At 38.4% G+C, this 26798-nt stretch overlaps 1 protein-coding gene and 1 long non-coding RNA gene across 5 annotated transcripts in view; one reads left to right on the top strand and one right to left on the bottom strand.

Moving 5' to 3' along the window:
* mapk8ip1b (mitogen-activated protein kinase 8 interacting protein 1b) overlaps positions 1-24522 on the top strand; it is a 30565-nt gene extending 6043 nt beyond the window's left edge. For all 4 annotated transcript variants that reach the window (XM_077564817.1, XM_077564818.1, XM_077564815.1 and 1 more), the window contains 11 exons: positions 2484-2595; positions 8116-8370; positions 13231-13312; positions 15151-16272; positions 18077-18152; positions 19334-19506; positions 19709-19812; positions 19925-20041; positions 20301-20371; positions 20688-20786; positions 22145-24522. In XM_077564817.1, coding sequence (XP_077420943.1) covers positions 2484-2595; positions 8116-8370; positions 13231-13312; positions 15151-16272; positions 18077-18152; positions 19334-19506; positions 19709-19812; positions 19925-20041; positions 20301-20371; positions 20688-20786; positions 22145-22217 — 2284 coding nt within the window. In that variant the 3' untranslated portion in view covers positions 22218-24522. The remainder of the gene's footprint in view (positions 1-2483; positions 2596-8115; positions 8371-13230; positions 13313-15150; positions 16273-18076; positions 18153-19333; positions 19507-19708; positions 19813-19924; positions 20042-20300; positions 20372-20687; positions 20787-22144) is intronic.
* LOC144051059 (uncharacterized) lies at positions 24247-26165 on the bottom strand. Its single transcript, XR_013293989.1, has 3 exons — positions 25973-26165; positions 25043-25116; positions 24247-24941 (listed from the first exon to the last, which is right to left on the bottom strand). It is a non-coding gene; the product is annotated as an uncharacterized LOC144051059 (long non-coding RNA).
* Between the last annotated feature and the right edge of the window lie 633 nt (positions 26166-26798).

The following is a 26798-nucleotide window of genomic DNA, read 5'->3' as shown; positions in this document are numbered from 1 at the left end:
ATAGCATGCACTTTTTTAGAATATTTTTAGACATCTATACTATGGACGCAATCTCAATGTTTACCAAGCCTCGTAAACTCACTGACTATAGGCCAAACTTTAAAACTGGGTATGATCGGACCAGCCCACAGGTCAAAGAGCAAGAGTGTCGGCATATGAGGGAGGCCCTCAAAACTTGTGGTCATTTGTGAAAAGGAGATCTACAATCCAGATGTTACAAAGGAAATGTGGATGAGAAAGAAAAGAGTGACAGATTAAGTTTATATTTATTTTACCTCGTGTTATTGTCCTAGCTTTATTTTGGGGCTTACTGACCTCACCTGGGAGCTCAGGTATCATTTTAGTGTAGTATATCAACAAAAAACATCCTTGAATTTTCAGTTAAGCAAGAATTCGTCGAATCCTTGAACACTCACCTTTTATGTACTGTATAACAACGATAAAATAAATGAGTAAGGAGTTAAAATAAGAATAGATTCAAATAATAGCAATGGAAAAAAACAAACACCGGCTGTTCTTGCTGGGGTTGATAGTCACAATGATATCAGAAGAAAGTTGCGATATAACTCATTTTTTCACAGATTGGAAAGAATTTGTGCTTTTGAGTATTGTAATTTGACCTGTGTGAATGTGTTTCAACACCATTTGTGTGTGAATACAGTAGTGTATTGACTATTTGAAGGAATATCACTCCCTAAATCGATGACAATTTCCTGTTAGCATGTCAATAGGATTTTACATTGACTTTAGCATTAGCATTAGCAATGTTTTAAAACCGAAGCATGTCTTGTATACACACAGGAATTTTTCTGCTTGACATTTTCAGACCAGTACTGTACAGTATAATGTACATTGATGCTTATGAATATACACAACATCTAGATGAGCACAACTGGCCCAAAAAAAGTATATAATTAATTGCGCTGTCATGGGAGAACGATAATACATTCTTCAAATTGTTCCAAAATGACCTCACAGTAAATTAAGTATTAAAGTCAACCCAAGAGAGAATTCACTCCTTAAGACACAAGTTAGCTGTTCTGGATCCTACAGTTCACTTACAATGATCTCTCTCTCTCTTTTTTTTTATTACATTCCCAGAGAGGTGCAATTAGATGTTTTTACTGTTCTGGAACAGGAACAGGATTTAAAAACCCAAGAATCTAAACGGACATCTGTCAGAAATATATGGTCGTCTCGTTTCAGCATCGGATGACCATTAGCTATAGGAGAGATGGAGTGAGAGCAGATGCATGTGCATTTGTTTATTACTGTAAATGTTAATATTTTGTACATTGTGTGGCAAAAGATTTGTGTCAGGACATGTTGACGTAAAAATCTAGAAAAGAGGGCACGAGAAAAAAAATGTTTGGGGGCCACTGCAACAAATAAAGAAAACATCCTTTCAGCTCCCTTCAATTGTCATTAGTTTGTTCTTGTATAGCGCAAGTTTGTGGTGCATTTGAATTAATAACTGACAGATATGTGGAAAGCAGCTGGAATATATTAATGTCAGAATTTCAGGTGGTCCTCTGGCTTTAGAACAGGAGTCGTTTACTTTAATTTTTTGAAGACATTTTTGTGTTAAAAAACAACAACAGTGCATTTCAGTGGTCGGCAGTTAGACTTGGATTTTGGCTATTATTTTGGTCTTTTAGGTGCCACCAAATTGCATTGTGAATCAATTATTATTATTATTTTTATGTAGCAGTTAATGTAATTTTGTACAAGAATGTTCCGTTCAGGAGAAACCATTTTTATTTTGCTTGATCATTAGGTAAGGGGTGTATTAGCTAAGTTAGCTTCTGTATTATTGTTTCCTACCTTTTTTAAACCTACAACGCTCGAGGTTAAGGAGGCGTCTTATTGTAAAACATTGTAAGGAACTAAATCTTGCCACTGACATGTCTGTGCTTGATCCTGTCCTTTAGAATGTTCATGTTAAGGATGCATTTGTGGAGGATAATATCGATACCAGAGGTCATCCTGGGGCTATCGGTGCCATTTCAGATGATTGCATGAATTGAGTCGTGAACGAAATAAACACAGTGAAGCCAAGACTGCGTAAAATGTGCAGCTACAACTAGATGACTAGGTTACACGGTTTTTAAAGAACTCTTTTTTTTTTTAGAAGTAGTTTTGCTAATCATTGAAGATTGATTGACTTGAGGAGCAACATTCTAACTCTGAAGAGTAATTTCATTGTGATTGTGTGTAAAGTAGTTTAATAACGTCAAGCACTTTGAGTTGTTTTGCATTGTTTTGTTTGATAGGTGTTTTATAATTAAAGTTTGATTGATTAATTGTTTGAAATTGGTCATTTCTCTGACTGAGAGTTAAGAATTATGACTTTGTGGCCATTGTTTGTCATCGTGTTCCTTCCTGTCAGGACTGGACTGGAGATTAGTCTGATTCCTGATTAATGATCAATTGTATTTGTTCCCTAATCTGTCACTTTCTCTTTAATTTTACCATTTGACCAGGTTGACTCACGACATTAGCTTGGGGGAGTTTGAAGATGATGACCTGTCGGAGATTACGGAGATCACAGATGAACGTGGGATGAGCCTTAACTGCAATGGCCCAGATATCAAGGTAAGACGAGAGCAAAAGGATTTCAACAACTATGATTTTTTTTTTTTCATAAGACCTGCATTTTTTTAATTCTATCCGTTCAGCAATGCATTTCTATATGATTTATGCGTTTTAGAGACAAAAGTGAAGCTGAGCTTTGCCAGCTCTGCCCTTAAATCCGGCCTTTTTTACTTCGCCACTGTTAATGTACACAATTTATAGCGCACGATTCAAATCTGAACAAGATGCAGAGATGCGAGATCTTTCTGAGTTGTTGTTGTTGTTGTTGTGTAGCTTTCTGCCAGGAGAGAATAGACACCAGATGCCCGTCTTGAAATGGGACATCTGGTTAAGTGTGTGTGATAAGTATACTGTTCTATGTCATGCACATTTTAATAATTGACATTTAGAAGTTTGTTTATTTTGAGCAAGTTTTTGGGCACCCCGAGCCCCCTCCTACATTTTTCAAAATTATGGCATACAAAAAAATGATTAATCTTTCTCTCTTTTTTTTAATTTTTTTTTATTGGAGCATGTTTGAACTATAAGACAGAGGCAGAAAAAGATTGGACTGCTACAGAGAGAGCAAGTGATAGAGGTGAATGTATTATTCCGTCAGATCTTTTTGTCTCTGTTCTTTCTGAATACATTGACGCTTCCACCACCACCACCATCAGCTGTGCTAATCATTTCTTCTCTGGTAACCACGGCAATGGGAGGCTCTGATTCCCTCGAGTTATTTATGCTATCAGATGAGCATTTGATATTTTTGGGTCGCTCACTGTGCTTTGTCATGCTTTCGTCATTGGGGTGCAAACCATAGAGGAGCCTTCCGGACTATAAGCTATGTATGTAAAAGTCACATGCGGCCAAACCCCATTTAATTGTAGAATGTAGATGGAAAAAAAATTGTTGAAACACATTCAGACTTACTTGAGTATTATAATAAGCACATGATGGTCCACCAAACGTGATATTTTTGTGCGTGTGAAACTAGTGAGGTGCTAGAGTTGTGATAGCAACACAGCCATGACCGTTTTTCATCATTTCAGCAATGAGTGAAGCAGGCCCAGCCCTGTTTAATAATGCATGAAGCGTTGATACAGTTTCACAAACCGAGGTTGTGTGTGACCTCAGCACAGACCCTGCACTGTATGCAAGTGGCCCACAGTGGTGACCTCATCATTAAGCTCACCCTCCCAAAGGGGTTCAGGCTTCCTCTTGTCCTGACAGTCATGTTTGTGTGTGCACACAAATGTCCAAAACGATAAGTAGTGGGTGAGCAAATAGCAATAGGTTACCTATTCATTTTATTTTTTAATTTTTTTTTTGAAGACTACCATATGTAACATAATGTAGGTCACAAAAAGGAAGCCTCCCTTTTAGATGCATAGCATGACGATGGACTACAGATACTGTATATCACTCATAGGGTGTGCAAATGACAAGTGGGGAGAGAAAATGCTCATGTGTAGGAGTGAATATGTTTGATTAGTAGTCTCCTATTATTTATTACAGGTTGGGATCTAATGGAATGGCAGATTAGGTAACCATAGTAACACAAAGCACCTCAATTGATTATCTCTACAGTACATTCAATTAAAGTAGGCAATAACGAGATCGACCGGTATGTAGTAAACAGAAAGATATTGGAAAAGCAACAAAGAAATATACATTATACACCAAAGTAAGCCTTTTTAGATCAAACTGTCATTTAAATTCAGTATTGGAGAATTTTTATTTTATTTTTATTTATTTTTATTTTTATTGGGGTGTTGATAATGAAAAGTTCTGCGTGAACCTCCACTGATTCATTCATCTTTAAAGCTCACTGTACTAAAAATAACCACCAGAAGATTATTAAATATATATATAAATGTAAATATGTCATATGTATAAACTATGTCCTGTATATGTACTACTGTATGTTCAAATATTTAACGGATGCCAAAAAGATTGAGCACACGGCCATGAAGCCTCACCTCATTTGAATTCCGGGTTCACTCACTGCCAAATTTGATCTCAAGATGGCTGAATCAGTATGTCCGTGGCCTAATGATGTATAAATAATAACAGGTCAAAATATTTCCTTTTTTTAAATTTATTTATCTCAATGCAGAGTAATTTGAAATTTCACAACAAAAATGTGTTTGCATCAAATCCTGAGTAACAGCCAAATTTCAGAATGTCATTTAAGTGGTTGTCAGTGCGCCCTCCAATGGGCATAATTAGGAACTGCAGTTAATTTTAGTCAAAAAACTGCAGTTTGTGTTCTGTTTTAAGGCACCAGATTGGAACCTCTGACTGGACGGTTCTGACCCGAAGCCGTATGCTTCACAACACTGGCCTAGCCCGTGTAATAATGTGTGACTTCACAACTAAGTGTGCCATAGATAAGCAAGGACATCGAGAGAAGGTCACAGCGCTACAATGGCCCAGCTTAAGTCATTCATTTCTTTTGGTCAAATAAGCTTCTGTTAATTCTTGCTTATCACATGGACTTATCAGGGTGGATGCTTTCTCTCCCCCTCCCGCTTACCCACAACCCTAAACAGACTATAGTAGAAAATGAATGAATGAACTCCCTGTCGTTAATGCTCTAAAAATGTAATCTATAAAATCGATAACAACAAATCACTCGCATCGTAACTGCCAATCATAAGATTGATCGGAATGAAACATCATCCAGAATGTGAGGGAAGGTGCGGGGAAAGAGACGCTTCAGCAAAACAGCTTAAAGGAGCTATTTCCATGGCAACCTACTTTCACCTCCCAGCCGCCTGTGTTTGAGCTGAAAATACATCAAGAGGTGGTTTGCGCTGCCTCCATGGATACTGCTCACGTCATCCACTCGTGGATGGAGGAGAGGACCCGGCCTCATCAACGCAAACACAAACAGACAAGCGCCTTGTCTCTCGGATTGCGTGTGTGTGTGTGTGTGTGTGTGTTTTTTTTCCATCCACGGATGTCTTGCATCCTATTTTATTCCGGGTGGATAATCGCTGTAATATTACAAACTTCAGAACAGATTTTCCTCTGACGCAATCACTGTAACTACACGGCTCTATACAAAGGTTAAAATCCATCTTTTTCCGATGGTTGTGATTGATATCATTTGTGAGTCATCAGGTTGCAACCGAGGGCGATTGTGAGGTTTCCCCCTGCGTTGGCTTCTCTGATTGGCCGAGAGCCCGGCATCACAGCATTGCGGCGGCGGCGGCAGGGGGGCCAGCGGCGTGCGCTCCTCCTCGTCACTTGTCTCCTAGCAACACAGCAGAGCCTTTTAAAGGGGCCGGTTATAAATTGAGGCCATAAAACACAAGAGGGCAAACGGAAGCGGCGGGTTGCATTAGCGGGTATCGATCTGCGCTTTGAAATTGTCAAAGGGACGGAAAATGAGCCTTTTAAGTGTTCAAAGCGCTTCCAGTGTCCTGAGTGTGTGTGGCTACTGTACCTGGAGAAGAAATGCTCGTCATACAGCAGCTAAGAATAGAAAGCCGGCACATCTTCATTTACATAAAATTACATCATCATAATGCTGTTTTCTAGGGATGTTCGTTACCATCGAATAGTCACCAATACAAAGTACAGATACCACTAGTACTTTTGAGGCATAAAATGTGCTCATATAATAACAGATCATTTTAAAGAAAGACCTATATATATCCCAATATAGTGTTTTTCTATTGGTTTCTATTCTGTCATTTCCAGTTTCTGAAAAAGTAAAATGGCCACGAAGCATCGCGAGTACTGATGCTTTGAAATAATGCCAGGTATCAGCCTGGTACCGATACCCGGTATTAGGCATGGGCTGATATTACAACGTTATGATCACCCTTAGCAAAAAATATCACCGTGTTAAAATAAGTAGGGATTTAACGATAATGGCAATATCACAAAATTAAAAATCGCCACGATATCGTCGTTGTCATGTCACAATATTAAGAAAAGCACATCTGTTATATAGGCGAGGTTGTAATCTATTTGTGCAGTTCTAGCGCCCTCTGGTGGTTAGTTTTATCAGTGCCGTTTAATTTTAATTCGGAATGTTTTGGCCATTGAAGCTGTTATGACTCCCATAAAGCCGTTATACCAGCAAGTATTTTCCAAACATCTCCATCAAAAAACACGACTTTTCCAACATTGTGAATTACAAAGAGTAGACCAGGGAAAAGCCAAAGGGAAAAGAAGAAGAAGACCAGGATACTTTGTGCCAAGCCTATTTCTTTCACTGCTGTTATGTACAAAAACAAAACATTGGGATTTTTTCCCTCATATGAGTTTTTTTTTGTATCGGGTATCGTATATAAAAAGGTATAAATAAGTTTTTGGGAGTGAAGGACAAAAACTTATTTATTAGGGGTGAGAAACTTTGAATGTCTCACGATTCGATTCAATTCCGATTTTTGGGTGTGCGATTCGATTCAGAATCGATTTTCGATTAAGACCGATTTTTGATTAAAAATTATTTGATTGACAATGATTTTTGCTTCAATTTATAGATGTCCAAGGAATCATAATGATCTACTTCAGTCTGACACGCTAATGGTAATTAGTGCTCTACTCGCGGCACTTTTATCACTCAAAAGAGCGGCTCCACCCTGCAAAAAAACAACTTTTACTGGAATAACTTGATCGTGACTTTTTCCTTCTACTCTCTAATGCGGCTACAAACTTTACAGTGTATCAGACCGCATGGAACCACACTGCCCCTAAGTGGCCAAATCGGGTACAACATGAACAGCGCTCCAAATAAGGGCACACACAAACAAAGGGAAGACAGTATAAAATAATTTTAATAAAATCGGATTTTGGGACAATTGAAATCGATTCTGAATCGTACTAAATATAGTATTTATACGTTTTTGGGTTTGAATGAGTTAATGATACTGTATATTTAGGAAATAGAAGAGAACCAGGACAAACGGCAAATAGCAAAAATCTGCATATAAGTGATGGCCAGTGAAATGCATTGAATCATTTTTTTATGCTTTATATATATATATATATATATATATATATATATATATATATATATATATTTTTTCAAATTAATTGGCGGTCTGTATTTTTTTTCTGCCACAAATTGCCATCAGCCTAAAAAAAAATCCAAATCGCTTCGTGCCCTACTCGTCGTGTGTGTTGAGTGACTGATACATCCGTTCTTGCTTATAAGATAACGTCTTCATAATGCTGCCAACTAGCAACATAGCGGGGATTATTAGGCCAGACCGCCAGCATGTACCATCTGCGTATGTTGAAGAAAATAGAGCAAAGCTGTGCGGGGTCTCATCATAGAGCAGCCTCGGCTGTGTTTGGGCTCTAAGCAGCTCAGTGTTGACAGCGAGACGCTGCGAATTTTCTAATTGGCCAGTCGAGTCTCCTCATCTGGTCCACGCGCACTCGCTCTCGCTCTCGCTCTCGCTCTCGCTCTCGCTCTCGCTCTCGCTCTCGCTCTCGCTCTCGCTCTCGCTCTCGCCCTTGCTGGCTGTGTCCGTTTGTCTGCCGCAAATGACAGGACGCGTCTCCCAATCCCTGCAGGGCCACGTGAGGCGAGGGACCAATAGCAGGCCGGGGAGGGCCGAGCTGGGCGCCGTCGGACAGCTCCAGGCAGAGATGCTGCATTTGGAGCTCATTGATGGTGCTGACGCTTTTCGCGGTGACAAAGAGTCCTCCAAGGCCTCCATCGCACCTCCGCTGGTCACCAAGGACCCTACAGCACCCGTTACCATGGATACCTACCGACCCAAGAGACCCACGACCCTTAACCTATTTCCGATTGTGCCCCGCACACAGGTAAGGTCTTTTTTTCTTCTTCTTTTTTTTAATGGGAAAATATTAAATAGTGTCTTTTAGTGAGTACAATTTCACTTTTCTTTTAAAGCGAACATCTCCGGACAATGGCGGTCATTTTACTATTGACTCTGTTGCATTTGCATTTTTTCCTGTGAGAGGATGTATTCACTCAGCTGAACAACAATCGCTTATTGTCAAGACCCCCCCACCCCCCTTTTGTGTGTGTATAATTTCTATTGTTGTATATAAATGTAAACAACAGTCGTGACCATGTTGTGGAATCACTGTGAATAGAATGTAGGATGTTATATGTTGATGATGAACCTCCCAAGTACACAACAGCTTATATGAGCATGTGAGTGGAAGTCGTCTTCTTTCCAAAATCTGAAGAATAAATCGCGGAATAGTCGTCCTTATCGACAGGAAGTTCAAAGTTGAATCGTGTGGTTTGTAAAGGACGATGGATGAAGCAGTGGTTTTGCCCTATGACTTTTTGATTTTACTGTTAGACACAAATTCACTCCCAGCCATTTTCACAGAAGCAATCCCCTTCACTCCAGGCCCACAGAAAATTGCGTTCTATTGCTATAAAAACATGGAATCTACCAAAGGAGAGATTAGAGTCTCTTTTTTTCATCAGGAAAAAAGTATATTTGTATCTGTTTCCGTTTTGCAGCAATTAGCATTAGAATATAGCTAAATTTCTTCATTATTCACAAATCTATTTAGAAATGTATGTACATAATGAGTTTTTTTTCAACATGGTTCCTGGTTAATCTCTTTTGCGCTGCTGCCACCTGCTGGCCGTTAGTGTAATAACTACAATTTCTTAGACAGTTCTTTGCAGTTGAGAGGCTGCATCTAAGCCTTCTGTAAGCTCTACTATAATTAAAACATTTGAAAAAACGTAAAAATATGTCTTTTGGACACTTAAAATATGTTAAGTGTGAGTTATAATTACGGGAGCACATTTGAGTCATGTTTGTGGTCATCCAATGAATGCAAGTTTAGTCATCAAGCTCCCTTAATAGTCTTGTAGTGAGAAAAAGGCTTAAAGGACATCAAATCCAACATACGGCGGCAACTTATGATATTTTCAGAGGTTGACTTGAGTAGAGATGTGCAAGTGAATTTTTGTGACGATTCGTCACTTGTCATTAAAGGTGTATTCAAGGATTTTAACATAAACATCTGTTTGTCACGTTTATATATAAAAAAATTAAAAAAAGCGTAACCAGCTCTCCTGCTCGTCCGGGGGAAACGCCTCTCAAATGTGGCAAACGTGCGAGCTCACCTTCATCATCATCTTCATCCGTCTCTGCAGCCGGCCTCACTTCATAGAACGGACTTGCGGCTCTCAGCTTATTTCCAAAGTACGCGGCGGAGCTACAAACGATGAATGTCTAAATCCGAAGCTCAGCGGCTACATGCTACAAACACTCCGGGTGCGCAGGCGCATCTATTAACGAGCACGCACGACGTGGTTACAACTGATTGGCAGGATCGAGAAACAATCATTAAGACGCAGCAAGGAAAAATCTTTGAATACACCTTTAAGCGACGTTTCGCTTTTTTACATTTGCGCTCATAAGTTTACGTACTCAGAATTGTTTACACACAGTATGTATATTAACATACACATATATCGCTGCATGTTTGTTGAAACATTAACAATGCAGCGTCAAAGAGAGGAAGCAAATGTTATCGGATTCATGTTGTTATTGTGTTAAATCAAAATGGAACGTTTGCTTTTACTTTTTACCGTATATATGTAAGTCCAGTTCATATGAAGCTATATCTTCGCTTCTGGACGATTGTGCACTCACTGCTCCAGGCTTGGAGGCTGTCAAAACCATCTTTTGAGCAGTGTCCCATTTGTCAGCGCTTTTAGTTTGTCCCGTTTCCCTGAGATGCAAAAGCGACTGTTTGAAGCCACGTTAGCATTTCTCTTCCCAATTTCCTGTCTGTGTTTGAGTTGTCACGTCTAGAAAGTATGACGGACGCGATTGCTACGAAGGACTGTGAGCTGTTTGGAAGTCATTCACTTTCTTTACACGCTTGACACTTTGATTAAAAAAAAAAAAAAGAAGCTGTCTATACATAGGGCTGTTCGATTATAAAGAAAATATTAATCACGATTATTTTGGTAATAATTGAAATCACAATTAGGATGATCATTTATTTTTTGGGTACAAAAAAAATGTTTAGACAAATAAATACAATTATTTAAAAGAGTGTAATTATGCAAGTTCCTTTTGGATGAAGCAAAATTTATTAAATCAGTTATTTTAGAATTTAAAAATTTTGTATGAATAAAAATTTGTTTTTGACGATTATGCTAATTTTGTAATTGTGCAGTGTAATAATTGAAATTGTAATTGAGTTTTGATTAATTGCATAGCCCTAGATATACGTACTATAGATTGTACACATTAATTGTAATTTCATCAGTCATGCGCACAGCAATCCTATCCAGCCAATGTGAAACCACAACCTCTCTGTGCAGGCTCAAAAGATTACATAAGACGCATGCGTTCTACAATCCGAGGCACAGAGGCAAGTGGGTGATTGTTTCCAGGTCAGCGAATAAATAAAAATGTAAACTGTAAATTCAGCTCTGCTTCATTTGTCAGACTTCTGTGGCCGAAAAACAATAGGGTCATAATAACACAGTACTTTTAATTGTCATTTGTAAACGTTTTTTTTTTGTTTTTTTTTTCACCCAGACTTACATGGCAGCTTTTATTTCGCTGTTTGTCCTCTCCAAGGCTGTTTGAGTAAATGTATTCAGACGTGATGTCAGGATTAATCCTGAGACCTGATAATCTCCCATCTGGTTACACCACACTTGTTGTATGCACTTCTGAGTGAGTCTGAGCTCGCAGGCAAAATCTACCTGGGTTCTAAACCCATTCATCTGCAGACACTTCCTTTATTCTCAATGACATGACCGATAATCCGCATTTTATGAGGAATTGTGGGCGGTGTAGTTTTCAGTCAGGCGGTATCACTTCCACGTATATCTGGCTAATTATAATACGCACACCACATGAGTCATTTGCCCAAAGATGTGATCTTTTTATATTCACGGCAAGACGGTCGCACGTCTTTGGTTACCACGACGACAGCTCTGGCTCCGCCTGGTACACAAGTTCGGGAGGTGAGTCATGCATGGGTGGGTGGACACAGGAAAAGGAACCGTATTTCGAAAAGAATATTTTGATCATAGGACTTCCCACTTCTTTTTTTTGTATTTGCATTATGTATGCACTGACAAGCATGACCATGTAACTGGAGCAAAGCAGCAAGATGTGGTTGGACAAAATTCAGTTAAAAAATAAAAATAAAATAAATTGGACATTTTTAACAGTAAATATCAGAAGGACATCACGAAATGTTTGACCAAAAGTGACATTCATTTATACAGAAGATACACTCTAAGAACATTTGGGTAAAAAATAACCCGACTATGGGTCAAAAATGGACCAATCCCCGACTTGGGTCAATTTGACCCAATTTTGAGCCAACAAATGGGTCTTTTGGTGTAAAACGGCTCATAAATATTGGTCAGATCCTTTACTTGGGTCCAAAAATGTGGTCATTTTGTATAAAACAACCCAGAAAGTTGGGTCAACTTGACCCATAAAGCGGATCGGTCCTTTTTTTTTTTTTTTAAATATACATAATTATGTTACTTTTGACAACTGTTTTTAGAGTGTACTATTTGCAATTTAGACAGAAACTGCCTCTACTTATAATTTATGTTATCTTTGCTTGATGACTCTTTTGCATCTTTTGCACAGATGTCATTGGTTGATACTACGGCACAAATGACGTATTTGCCGTAGTTGCTTGTTACTGCACTCTAAAAACAGTTGGGTCAAAAGTAACCCAATTATGGATCAAAAATGGACCGATCCACTTTATGGATCAATTTGACCCAACTTTCTGGGTTGTTTTATACAAAATGACCCATTTTTTTTGACCCAAGTAAATGATATGACTAATATTTATGAGCTGTTTTACACTAAAAGAACCTTTTCTTGACTCAAAATTGGGTCAAATTGACCCAAGTAGAGGATCGGTCCATTTTTTTTACCCATCGTTGGGTTATTTTCGACCCAACTGTTTTTAGAGTGTAGGTTGTGTATAAATGATTGTCACTTTTGGTCAAACAATTCGTGATGTTCTTCTGATAATTACTGTTAAAAATGTCCAACTTATTTATTAAGTTTGTCCAACCACATCCTGCTGCTTTGATCCACATACATGGTCATGGCTGGTCAGTGCATACGTAGTGCAAATACAAAAAAAAGGAAGGGGAAGTCCTGTTTTTAGAGTACAAAACTAGTTTAGCTCATACGAGTGGAGATAAATTCCTTGTGTGTTTTTACATATTTTGGACAATAAATTATTCTGATATTGTAACTTGACCGTAGAATTGAACATACAGTACTTGGAAACAAACACACTGTTTGTTGGTGTATGCACACAATACGGCAAAACGGGATAGAATAAATGACAATACCCACAGATAAAACGAAATTGTGGTGTAGTTCCAAGTTTGTGTTTCCAGAATGAAAAATAAAATAGGATGGAAAATGAAATAAGTATTTGTCTTGTCTTCCCGGTGGGGAAAAGGTCCGGTTCCCTTTAAATTCACACCACTATGCACAGACAAAAGACTCATTCAGTGCATTTTCACCAGGAAGAAAAAAAAGCTTTGTGCGTGTTGTGTGGTGAGTTGGGGACAAAAGGTGGAGTCTCAGGATCCCGAGCTTAGTGGCCCTCTCGTCTCTCTTCATCTTCTGCTGTTCCCACCGCTTCCTTCATTCGTTCTTTACATCTTCTTTTCCTCAGGACACGCTCAACAACAACTCCTTTGGCAAGAAATACACATGGCAGGATAAAGTTTCAGGCTCATCGTCACCTCTCAAAACTGGTGAGTTTTTGTGTCTCAAATATGACCGGAATGATATTGTTTTGAATTGAGACATGATGTGCATTTGCCAGGTTTAATTTATTAATAATGTCACATAATAATAATATCATAAGAATTCAAATGGTCACAGTTGCAAGCTGCTCAGACTGAACGTGTGTGTGTCTATGTGCTTGTGTATGTGTGTACAAGCAGCGAGCTGCTCTAACTCTCTTGACCGCATCATGTGAGGCAGCACTTGCTTCAATAATGACAATATCACAAAATATTTCAAAAGACAATTGGCGAGGAGTCTATACAAAATCACGATAGGACAATTGACCTTAGCTGCTCTTGCGTATAATCCTTATGTGCTTGCCCCATTTTAGTTTGTCACTCCCATGATTTCAATGTGTTCAGCACTGCTATTTTTATTCACATGATGCACCTTCTGAGTTTGTGTAAGCAGCGCTACGAATAAATTTGTTTTTATTTCATTATTTACCTGTGTAGTGAAATCGGGGGCTCACGTTTGAAAACAAAGGACAAATATCAGCAATTATCGGAAATATCATAACATAAATTCAGTCTGTCACGCATGCCTAAAAGTAACGTCATGTTCCAACCAAACATGTTGATGCTTGGCTTCTTTTCAGTATAAACGTGAGTGCATTTATTGTTCTGCTGGGTAGACTCATAGCAGCGACAATATATTTGATGGAGAAAAAAAAATTGTATTGAGAAAATAATTTCAATTTGTTGCTTAAAAAAAGGTGAAGTTAAGCTAGTAGTAGCAAATCAAGAAATTAGGGCTGTCACTATCAAATCTTTTTCAAATAATTTATCCTATAGATAATTCGATCGAATAATCAGCCTTCCCCTCCCCCCCAAAAAGTTTGTTTGTTTGTTAATCGACTAAGGTAGAACGTGAGTTGAATTGAGTGCTAAATTAGCCTATGCTAAATGGTTAGCAATCGCGATTAGCATTAGCAGCTATTTATTACCATTTAAGGTAAACAAACACAAGCCACCGTTTAGTTCACACATACATCATTATATCGAAAGGAGTTGAAATGAGTGGAACTACTAATTATTTATCATCTTTTGTGCATGATCATTATTGAACACCAACAAAATCAGCCTCTGTTAAACGCATAGCAATTACGCATTAGTGATTACCATTGACGGTGACAAACACCAACTACCATTTAGTTCACACACACATCTTTACTGTACATTACACATTTAATAGTCTCTTAAAAGTTACTGACAAAGTTACAGATGATGCTTCAACAATAGTCCATGAGTAAAAAGTGGAGCTGCCTCTTAGTGAGCTAAATAGCTTCCTGTCCACTGCGTGCGTTTATGTAGCAACATGGCAGGCGGTGCAAACATGGTTCCGAACTTCGAGGCAGACATTTCCAGTCCACTTTTTTTTTCCCAATCCTACAAGAAATCCTTGGCCCTTACATGTTGAATTATCTTGTTATATTCAGCGGTTGTTTACTAATCCGTAGCTCCCGATTTCAGTGTATCATCCCCAGTGAAATCATCATGTCTGCACTTCCTGGCAATGGATTATGACATAACCGGTCAATCGTCATCCCGTAGGCGTACTTTGACTTTTTATGAGTAATGGGGATTTAGCTGAGTAATCCTGACATATGTTACCTAACCTTTTATACCTTTTTTTTTTGCTCTTCCTGTTTTTCTACTTTCTGTATTTTGTTGCCATGTCCGCCTTCACGTCTGCATTATGCTCTTAAACTCAACTGTGTGTGCGTGTGTCCTTTCTGTGTGTTTGTGCGTGTGTGTTTACACGGCTGTCTTCATGTTCCTGTACATCTTCTCTCGTCTTCCAGGCGAGTTAACGCCTCCGCGCGGACACAGTTGCCTGAGCGACGAGGACAAGGCGCGCAGCGGCACCGCCCAGACCAAAGACCGAGGCACCTCCACCGACGCCCCCTGCAGGCACGCATCGGGACGAAGCTCTGCAGCGGCGGCGACGCGACCAAAGTTTCAAGAGAAGCCACCTGCACCGCCGCCGCCACCACAGAATTACAAACCGGCTCCTCTTTATCCAGTGGGAAAGTTGGATCGAAGTGGCTACCAACAGGAGAGAATCCAGCACCACTCGGAGGCTCCTTTGGAGCCGACAGAGGAGATCTATCTGACCCCAGTCCAGCGCTGTTCGGACCCGTCGGAGCCTCATTGCGCGCAGGAACGACCTTTCCTTTCACAACTGAGTGAGCAGGGTCGTATGTCCATTAGTTCTGACACAGAAGGCCCGCCTCCTTACCAGCCACTACCTGACCAGTCCAACCCGTCAATCTACGAGGAGGACGAAGTCTACAACGCCCCACCTTCTTACGCGTCCTGCGTCGAATCGCTCATCACGCCGCCTAGCATGGCTTTGTCCACTCATTCTTCCCTGGCGCTGGACTTCAGTCTCAAGGGGTCAGGAACGGGCACAGGGGCAATTTTGAGAACTGGATCGTCTGTCGAGTACGTAGACGCAACGGACGAAAGCTACTGTGGGGAGGATGAGGATGTGGACAGAATAATCATGGACGAAAGGATAAAGAAAGTGGTTGGCAAGGTGGACGGCGGCAACAGCAGAGCCGCCCTGCTAAGAACTTCCATGAGCTCTGACGCCAGCGGCCTGTCGTACGACTCGGTCAAATACACCTTGGTGGTGGACGAGCACGCGCAGTTAGAACTTGTCAGTTTGAGGCAGTGCTACCAAGGTTATAGCGACGACAGCGATTCGGCCACAGTCTACGACAACTGCGTCTCCTCGCCTTACGAGTCCGCCATCGGGGAAGAGTACGAGGAGGGAGACGAAGAGGAAGATTGCGCTCATTTGGGGGGAGTCAGACGGGAGGCCACGGCGTGTCTGTCCGAAGACTCGACGCCAGATGTCGATATGCATTTCTCCAAAAAGTTTCTCAACGTCTTCATGAACGGACGATCCAGCTCGTCAAGTAAGTCAAGTCTTGCATTTGTGCTTTTTTTGGGTTACATGCAAGCTTCGGATACACTCTATAACGTAAAAAAAAAGGGTTTAGGGTTAAAATTGTTTGTTTGTTTGTTAATCCACTAAGGTTGAAGTTGAGTGCTAAATTAGCCTATGCTAAATGATTAGCATTAGCGCGCTATTGATTACCAGTAAAGGTAAACAAACACAAACCGCCGTTTAGTTCACACATACATCATTTATATATACAGGCGATTAATTGAGTGGATATAACAAATTATTTATTATCTTGTCAAAATTAGCCTCTGTTAAACGGTTAGCAATCGCGATAAGCAATAACGCGCTAGTGATTAAGTACAGTCAAGTCTTGCATTTGTGCTTACTTTGCAAGCTTCGGATACACTCTATAACGTAAAAAAAGTTGCTGATTCATCAACTTCCGAAAATAGGTGAGCCGTGATTGGTCGTTAACATCACCCTGAGTAACTGTGATGTCATATTCAGTCGACAGCAAGTGGCCAAAATGACTCCCTGAGATGGATAAAAACGGCTGGATTTTGCTGTTTAACTCATATTCTACAAACACAATATTAATCAAAATGTTGTGTTTAGACTAGTTGGGCTACATAGAACATATTGTTGTAAAATAACTTTTTTGGTTTGCGCAGGGGTAGGCTAGACTAGGTTTTGGTATTTTAGCATGACATATTAAAAAAGGCTGTTTTGTGCCATTTTAAGCATGAACACAGTCAACTCAATTTGCTACTAATTGAAGTGGCTCCTCTCATTCCCTTGAAATTCAAGCGCACTGATAGTCCTTGGAACTTTATAGGGACTAGGTATAGGAAGATCCAGAACTGCGAAGTGGACACTTGGAGACCGCTTTCTAACCTGAATATTCACATCTGGGTCCAAGATACTTACAAAGAAAAAAATGCATCATAATCAACTTTTTCAAACTTGTTTTTATAAAATATTTTTTCTCTGTTGAACATTAAAATGTGCTTTAGATTTTACAAGCTCACAATCTCTTGGTCTTAATTTTACATTTCATAACAATATTTCTTGTTTTCATTGTATGATAAAGTATTGTGTGTAATACAGTCTGTAACTATGGAATAACCTCTCCCATGTAAATCATAATGTAAAAACATTTTGCCATAATGTTGCAAATTTGTGTTTTTTCTTTCCACGAGTTCAAAAATGTCTTCAGTAAGGCTTTTGGGCGGTCCTGCCAAATATTCAAGGAAATATTTAGATGTTAGATTAATGTTTAGAAATCAGGGAAACCGGGAAAATAAATGAATTTTATTTTATTTCTTTTCAATGGTCGTCACAAAATGTGAATACAAAATAATGATGTGGGAGAAATGATTAATTAAATTACCTTTTTAATTGTCACAAAATGTGCATTTTTATTTTTTAAAAGTACTGCGCATTATAGTGAAATAAGTCTAAAAAAAAACAGATTCACATAATAATAATAATAATATTTGTACAGTTAGATTACATCAGTAACCTGCATTAAATGCAAAGTAGAAGCTTTGGTCACTTTGCCACAGAGAAAAATATGCTGCATTCGATTAGTTTGCATAATTAACTGTTAGGGAAAAATCTCCTGTCTTTTCCTTATGTTGTGCAGCTTTGTTTTCTGAAGTTTGCAAACGTCTCTGGGGCATGTGGTCCTAGTAATTAATTAGACCAAAGTTTTAATGCTTTTGTTCATTGTGCAAATGTGCCTATTTGTTATCATTTGTGCCTCTAAAACGGACTCTCTTTTTTTCTCTCTCTCTTTTTTGGGGGATGCTTAGGTGCTGAGTCTTTTGGTTTATTTTCCTGCACCATAAATGGAGAGGAGCAGGATCAGAGTCATCGAGCTGTCTACAGGTGAGATGAAAATAAGACATATTAGACATACTGTACATTTTTATATGACTATCTCATTGTTGAGCATTTTTTTTTCCCGATGAGAAAACAATGAAACAATGACCCCTGTATTTCAGGGCAAGAAATTAGTTTTTCCATGGGATCGGACAGGATAAGCAAACCAACAGATAATCCAGATTATTGAAAACCTTTGATTTGGCAGGAAACAGAAATATTACTAATAAACGTGTGCTTACATAACTAAGCACGGCTTCTTGATCTGAGTGAGGCTTTGTCTGGACTGGACACTTGTTGTGGTAAAAAATGCCCAACAAGTGCCAGCCAACTCATTGTTTCATTTGTTACGTAAAATCTGGATTTGATCATTTCCTACTTGGGATTTATAGCATTCTTGCTCCTATTTCAAATCTTAGTCAATAAGAGTAGATAAAAACAACAAGATAGAAATGTAAAGTGCATAAATAACACTATAAGTGGTTTGGAAAACCAGTTAAAAAGAATGAAATATCTCAGTCTTATGCTGCATTCGAGGAAAGTGGGACTTTTCAAACCAGGAAGTGTGTACGGGAACCGCCCTTGAACTCTGAAATCCCACTTGCGAAGTCGGGGGGGACCGACGTCACTCTAAAATGGCGACCCCCATTGGAGAAACATACCGTGAATGGTAAAACATAATTTACTCGAGTATAAAACTAGATTCTTCTTTTCTTCATTCATAAATATTCAACATAACTTCACGTAACACAACATACGTGGCAGTTATGCCGCCATGTGCCTGCATGAAATGAAACGGTGAAGTACTGAATTCTATGGAATGCTTATGAAATTAGATAAAAACAATAAATGAAGCAGAATTGCGAGAATGCAAGTTTGCTTGTGGTCAAAATGTGTTTTGAGGACCAAAAACAATTGATCAGTCTCCGCCATTTTGGTTCGCTTTCAGGTCGGAACTGGGGAAAGCGACCTTCCTCGAATGCAGCATTAATGTTAATAGGCTGACTCCTCATTTGTGATTGGATGAGAAAGCCAACGGGCAGGGGCGGCAGGTGGCATCACGAGAATTAATTCATTATATTATTCAGTGTAAAGATTTGTCCAGCGACTCGTTCAGCGCTTCATCATTCAGTTCATGACTCAGAGATGCCACAGCTTCCTCTTTTTCTTTTTCTCTTTTTCTGCAGGTTTGTCCCGAGGCACGATGACGAGCTTGATCTTGAAGTGGATGATCCGTTGCTGGTGGAGGTTCAAGGCGAGGATTACTGGTACGAGGGCTTCAACATGAGAACGGGCGCCCGCGGGATCTTCCCTGCTTACTATGCTATCGAGGTGACCAAGGAGACTGACGGGTTCAAAGGTTATTAGCACCTCAAACATTTCAATATTGGCATCCTCGCAAAGTCATAATTACAGTAAATATTTACTGATAAAATCATTAAAAAAAAAAAAAAAAAAACTTTCAAGACCATTGGTTAGTTGCTTTTCTTAATGATAATGAATTTATTATAATTTATTTTATAAATATACTAACACTGCGTGGATCTTTTACATCCTTTCAGCAAAGAATAGTGAGTGGTTAGACCGATACCGGCTAAAGTTCTTGGGCTCAGTCCAAGTGCCCTACCACAAAGGAAATGATGTTCTTTGTGCAGCTATGCAGAAGGTACCTTTTTTTTTTTCCTCCTCTCTATATTGCCGTCGGTGTGGTCTTTAATCACAGATGTATTAAATAATACAGAAGTGCTCAAGTTTTAAGAGACATTTGCTCTTCCCAGATTGCCACCAGCAGAAGAATGACAGTCAAGCACAACCCGCCCTCATCGTGCATCCTGGAAATTAACGTGAAGGGAATCAAACTGGCTGTTCATGAGGACTATTACGCCTGTGACAGAGTAAGACTGCTTAAATTGTGCTTTTTGCTTTGCAATGGTGGTGTGTCGCCACCATGTGGCCATAAGTGTACACTACAAGCAATCGTGTCAACAATTTGATTTGAGTACAATTACATTGTATAACATCAATGGCATTAATTTAAATTTGTTCGATTTTTTTAAAAAAGAAAATGTCCTTTACACTTTCCTGCTTGTACAGTTGAAACATTATTGTCCCTTTCCTGCTCTTAACTCAATTTTCCTCTCGTATCTTTGTCAGAGTAACGAATGCAGTCACTTTTTCCAGTTAAAGAACGTCTCCTTCTGTGGTTTTCACCCCAAAAACTGCAAGTAAGTCAACTGTACTGAAAACAAACCCTCCAGTTTCTTCCATCGTGTTCTTTTTATACTTTGTACGTTTACGTTTTATAGTGTTGAAGCAACATTTTTCAAATTTCAATCTTTGCTAGGACCATGTTGGTGTCAAGGTTATTTTACTTTTTATTTTTCCAACAACATAATTCCTGCCTGTTTTTTTCTAGGTATCATTTAATTTTGTTGTTGGTTAAATAATGATGATGTCATCTATTCAATAGCAACCATGACAGTGGAAAATCTCCCATCAAAGAATTGAGACTTGGAGTGAATGTTCTTTTGTTGTCTGCAGATATTTTGGTTTCATAACCAAGCACCCGGCAGACCAGAGATTTGCCTGCCATGTTTTTGTGTCTGAAAATTCTACCAAGGCTGTTGCAGAGTCAGTAGGGTAAGTTAATAGTTAATAAGTTAATAACACAACACAACGCTCGCTAAAAACGCTTGCTAGCATAACACTTAGCTTACAAGGTTACGTGCTAATGAAATCCACAATTTCAAAGCCCAGTTACTTTATGCTACAGATTACAGAAGCGCATTACTAGCGTGACGGTGAGACAGAAGCAAGCAAATGACGGGACCCCCACTGACCATTTATTCAAATATTTAAGAATAGGCCGATTATTACATGCTATTGTTGGTAAGAACAGTTAGCTAACTGTGCTTCTGTGTAGTCTGGCAATTGCTTGACTATGACACATCTTTAATAATAATAATAATAATAGCAGTAATTAAACATTTAAAAAAAGAAACATTTTTATTTATTTTTTTAAATTTAATTATTGTATATATTATTTATTGTTATTATTTATATTATATATTTAATTATAATTTATATATTTTTTTTTTTACTATTTAAAAAAATGTAGAAAAATAAAATAAAGAAATCTCCAAATGCTACATAGAGTACAAAAATCTTTATCCAACCTCGCTGCCGATTTATGGCCGAAGAAACGGGGGGGCGGTTGTACGTAAAATTATGCAACTGTAATTGTGGCATTTTATTCAATTAATCTAGGGTGACCAGACGTTGCGGTTTAATCGGGCGGTCTCATTTTGAGCCATGTGTCCCGAGTTCCGATGAATTTCGCCACGGTTTTCTCCGATATTTATGCAGGTCCCGTCCGTCCCTGTGTTGTTGTTTTTTTTTCCTTCAGTCCAGTCAGCAAGCCAATTGTTTTGGCCATGTGTATGTTGGTCACACAGTGGTCATTGCAATTCATACAACAAACTGTTACTATTCTGGCAGCGTATTTCCAATGTTAAAATGCGAGACTGCCGCGAGGTAAACGGCACTGCCAACTTCCAATAGCTGCTGGGAGCGAGCAAAAAAGGTTGGATAATGATGAGTAGGCCTACACTAACTTTAGTGCTTTTGAACTGTCAACCAAGATAGCATTTAGCATTAGCTAACCACCACTCACAAGCAATTAAATTAGTTATAGTCGGAGGTGGCAAATCCAGGTCCAGAAACTGGGCAGAAAGTAAAATCCCTGCCACAGTTTGGCTTTAGCCCTTGATGCTAGCTAGCTAGCTCCCATGTGCTTGTTTACCTGCTAGGGAGCTAGCTAGCTAGCATCAGAGGCTAAAGCTAGTTCCTGGTGAGAATTTATTGTATATTTGATTTTTAACAAAATTGTAGTGTCTTGGTTTTTAATTTAGAAAATCAGGCCACCCTAAATTAATGAAGTCAATAAATGATGTTGTCCAGTAAGTAGGATTATTTATTTTGTTTTCTTTGTTTTCCAGGAAAGCCTTCCAGTTGTATTACAAAGAATTTGTGGAGTTTTCATGCCCCACAGAAGATATCTACTTGGAGTAGCCTAGTCCTGCCTTCAACCACAGCCCTGTACAGTACACTGTATCATAACATGGTGTTGCATGAAGGACACATTCAAAAATAATCCCAACACATTTAAGGAGCGAGCAAGCAGGAGGAGAACGCAAGAAGCCAACAGAGTGTTTTCCAGGCAAGAATATTATGCAAAATGGCATCGGTGATAGCGGGGGTGTCCATAAAGAGCACACAACACCGCAGCTTTTGTGCTGCCAGTCAACTAAGTAGCAGTCGGAAGGTGGATGACTTTACTTGCACTCGTTTAGTAGGCAGCAGAGGGCGAATATTTAGTGTTTCAATAAGAGCATCAGACTAGAATCTAACAGTAGTCTCGGGGCTCCATCCATGTTGGCTTTCTGTCAATTAACTCATTCACTGCCATTGGCGGCTAAAAACGTCAAAAGTTAATTTTCACTATTTCTATTAGTTTAACATTTTTTTCCCCTCTTTTGTTAACGAGTATGAAAAGCTAGAATTTTTTTTATTGTAAATTTAGAACAGATATGAAATTTGTGATTAATCGTGAGTTAACTGGTGAAGTCATGCGATTAATTACGATTAAAATTTTAATCACCTGACGCCTCAAATTTTTAATAATAATCTTTTCTTTTTATTCATTCACTGCTATTGACGGCTAAAAACGTCAAAAGTTAATTTTCACTATTTCTATTAGTTTAACATTTTTTTCCCTCTTTTGTTAACGAGTATGAAAAGCTAGAATTTTTTTATTGTAAATTTAGAACAGATATAAAATTTGTGACTAATCGTGAGTTAACTGGTGAAGTCATGCGATTAATTACGATTAAAATTTTAATAACCTGACGCCCCAAATTTTTAATAATCTTTTCTTTTTATTCATTCACTGCTATTGACGGCTATATACGTCAAAAATGCATTTGAACTATTTCTATTAGTTTAACATTTTTTCCCCTCTTTTGTTAACGAGTATGAAAAGCTATAATTTTTTTTATTGTAAATTTAGAACAGATATGAAATTTGTGACTAATCGTGAGTTAACTGGTGAAGTCATGCGATTAATTACGATTAAAATTTCAATCACCTGACGCCCCAAATTTTTAATAATAATCTTTTCTTTTTATTCATTCACTGCTATTGACGGCTATAAACGTCAAAAATTCATTTGAACTATTTCTATTAGTTTAACATTTTTTTCCCCTCTTTTGTTAACAAGAGTATGAAAACCTATAAAAAAAATTTCATTGTACATTTAGAACAGATGAAATTTGTGATTAATCGTCAGTTAACTAATGAAGTCATGTGATTAATTACAATTACAAAATGTAATTGCCTGTCGCCCCTAATTTTTAATAATCTTTTTTTTTTTTAAATGAATTTATGGCAGTGAATGAGTTCAAAGGCATCCTGAGAAATGAAGGAAACTACCAAATAGGAGTAAAGATTTTAGGACGAAATTGAAGGTGTACTAGCCACATCCATGCTGACAACTTTGGGTAGCCGTTTCAAAACGTAAGATATTAATCTTGGAGAGCACTGATGGAAATGACAACTGCTTCTTGCTGTATTTGTTAGCATCCAGATACATTGTGCTTCGCTAGTACGTGTTACAAAAACAAACTATTACGCGTCGGGCAGAATGGAGACAAAAGCTCAGTTGAGCGACTTCATGCGACAGGAGCAGAGAACTTCACTACGAGTGCCTCTTTTTCGTCTTTCATTGGGACCTTCGCCATCATGTTGACAACATGCTAGCTAAATGATGATGCTACTGTGTGTGTGTGTGTGTGTGTGTGTGTGTGTGTGTGAGATTGATGAATTGACGATTGTGACAATGTAGTGTTTTGATGCGCTTTTTTTTTCTCCTATTCAAAGCATGAACACCTTGTTTGTCTTTGTTACCCTTAGGATGGTTTTTTGAATGAAGGGTAATCGGATGAGAAGTCAAACAGTTGTTTTGCAGTGGGGACAAAAAAAAACAGCTTTCTACATCCTTTATCACTAATATTTATTTGTAAGAGAACGTTTTTATGGGATATATGAGTAACACAGAATGTTTCTAAAATACAAGATTCTCATTACCATCTTAAAGCCCCTCCCCCCTGTTCGTTCCTAAGAAAATCTGCGGTTGCTAATCATGTGATGAGACGCCAGACGGTTGTGGGGCTACATGAAAAGTGTACAGATCTGTCATATAAATTTATTATCTGTAATTATAAACAATGTACTAATTTAACATATAGTGAGTGAAATCTCTTTATTTTTGATTTCTTTTTTTAGGTGTGGCTTATTTATTTAAATTTTTTAAAGATGATTATCTTGTGTCCTGTTATTATTACATCATCAGAAGGCAATCACGCTCATTCCATTTCACGTTGCACTAATAATTCAAACACGTCAGGAATATTAGAGCATTTGTTGTGGATTTACAAGACGGGTGGTGGAATATTCCTCATTTCTCTGTTTGACCTTTGACATGGGCCGAATAATTTAAAAATGCGGATTTTTGTTCAAAGGTGTGTTTATTTGTACAGCCCTTAATGACAAATGAGTCTCAAAGGGTTTTACACGCCCACAGTCGACAAAGATCGGCGACATCACCTGATCAAACTCTCAGGAGGGAAAACCGAAAAGTAACATTTTATGACTTTCCTTCATAATAGTCATTCTCCAGATGAAGGTAATAAGAACTTTCTGCACCATGTAGGTCAGACAGGGGCTTCTCGCCGTAATCTGCAAGAAAAAGGAAATAATATGCATTTGTGTTTATTGGTGAAAGTGGCAAACATAAAAAAGGGGACATTTGAAGGAGCTCGACCAAATGATTGCCTTACCATCAGTATATCCAACATACGGTTCATTGTTGCTGGAGTAATGGAACTCAGTTTTTTGCGCACCATTGTCAGTTCTGGGGGTGGGGGGGGGGTATTGAAAAAAAAAGATGATGACATTTGCAAAAAAAATTCACAGTTGATTTGACCAAACAAGATCATATTCTCACAATTTACCAACTGGTTCATTGTCTAGGACATGTTTTTAATTTTAGTTGTATTTTGTCTCGAGTTGTATTGCGTAATAGCAAGAGATATTTCTTAATATTGCAGCTTCCACAGTACAACAACCAGCCAACTAGAACTCTGGCAGAATTTTATGCTGCTGCTAGATTCCCGTAGATTTGTTATGATCATACGCGACACATAACAAACTATTTTAACTCATTTAATGCCATTGACAGCTATAGACGTCAAAAATTCATTTGAACTATTTCTATTAGTTTAACTTTTTTTTTTTTTTTTTCAATTTTTAAAAGATTTTTTTTGTACATTTAGAACAGATATACAATTTGTGATTAATCGTGAGTTAACTAGTGAAGTCATGCGATTAATTACAATTACAAATTTTAATCGCCTGATGCCCTCAATTAAAAAAAAAAAAATATATATATATATATATATATATATATATATACATATATATATATATATATATATATCGATATAGATATATATATATATTTTTTTCAATAGTAATTAATCGAATGACTTCACTAGTTAACTCACGATTAATCAAAAAATGTATATCTGTTCTAATATATATAAAAAAAATCTAGGTTTTCATACTCTTGTTAACAAAAGTAGGAAAAAAATGTTAAACTAATAGAAATAGTTCAAATAAATTTTTTTTATGTCTATAGCAGTCAATGGCAGTGAATGTGTTAACAAAGTGGCTTCACCTGTAAACAATGAAGTTAAGGATTCTATTACCTTCCTTCAGGACCTGACATACTTCGACTGACCAGAAGTGGGAGGATTAGGAGATATAACATTCTTCTACAGCGTGCTTAAATTTAGTACGAAGCTCCAAATTGACAAACTCGTCAACAATCACCGTATCACAGAGCTCTGAAGTTAGCAATAGTGGCGATGTTGAATGATGCAACTTCAAAGATCAACAGTGATGCAAAAAAACAACAACACTGAGGAAATAACACTGACATCATGCAAAGTCATCAATGTGCATTTTATTTAACAGTGTAAATGCATTGGTCCCTCAATATAGCTCAAAACACAGCCAATAATAGCTCAAACCTCTGGCAACAAAAGTGAGTACACCCCTAAGTGAAAATGTCCAATATTTTTGTGTGGCCACCAATATGCAGTCCCAGATCACAACACTCACACCACCACGGCTCGACTGTAGGCAAGACACACTCGTCTTTGTAATCCTCACCCGGTTGCCGCCACATATGCTTGACACCATCTGAACTAAATAAATTAATCTTGGTCTCATCAGACCACAGGACATGGTTCCAGTAATCCACGTCCTTAGTCTTCTCGTCATCTTTTTCAGGGACATCCCTGCTTATTTAAGCAAGACAATGCCAGGCCCTATTTTGTTACAATAGCGTTATTTGGGAGTAGAAGAATGCAAGTACTAGACTGGCCTGCCTGCAGTCCAGACCCGTCTCCCATTGGAAATGTGTAGGACATAATGACACGCAAATTGCTGTCCGACAACAGGGACTGTTGAGCAACTGATGTCGTACATCAAGCAAGAGTGGGAAACTGTTACCGCAGTGCATTACTTACT

This window comes from Vanacampus margaritifer, chromosome 4 (assembly GCF_051991255.1).
Source record: "Vanacampus margaritifer isolate UIUO_Vmar chromosome 4, RoL_Vmar_1.0, whole genome shotgun sequence".
NCBI lineage: Eukaryota > Metazoa > Chordata > Actinopteri > Syngnathiformes > Syngnathidae > Vanacampus > Vanacampus margaritifer.
Note: the sequence above shows the minus strand (reverse complement) of the source record. Positions and strands in the feature narration are given on the sequence as shown.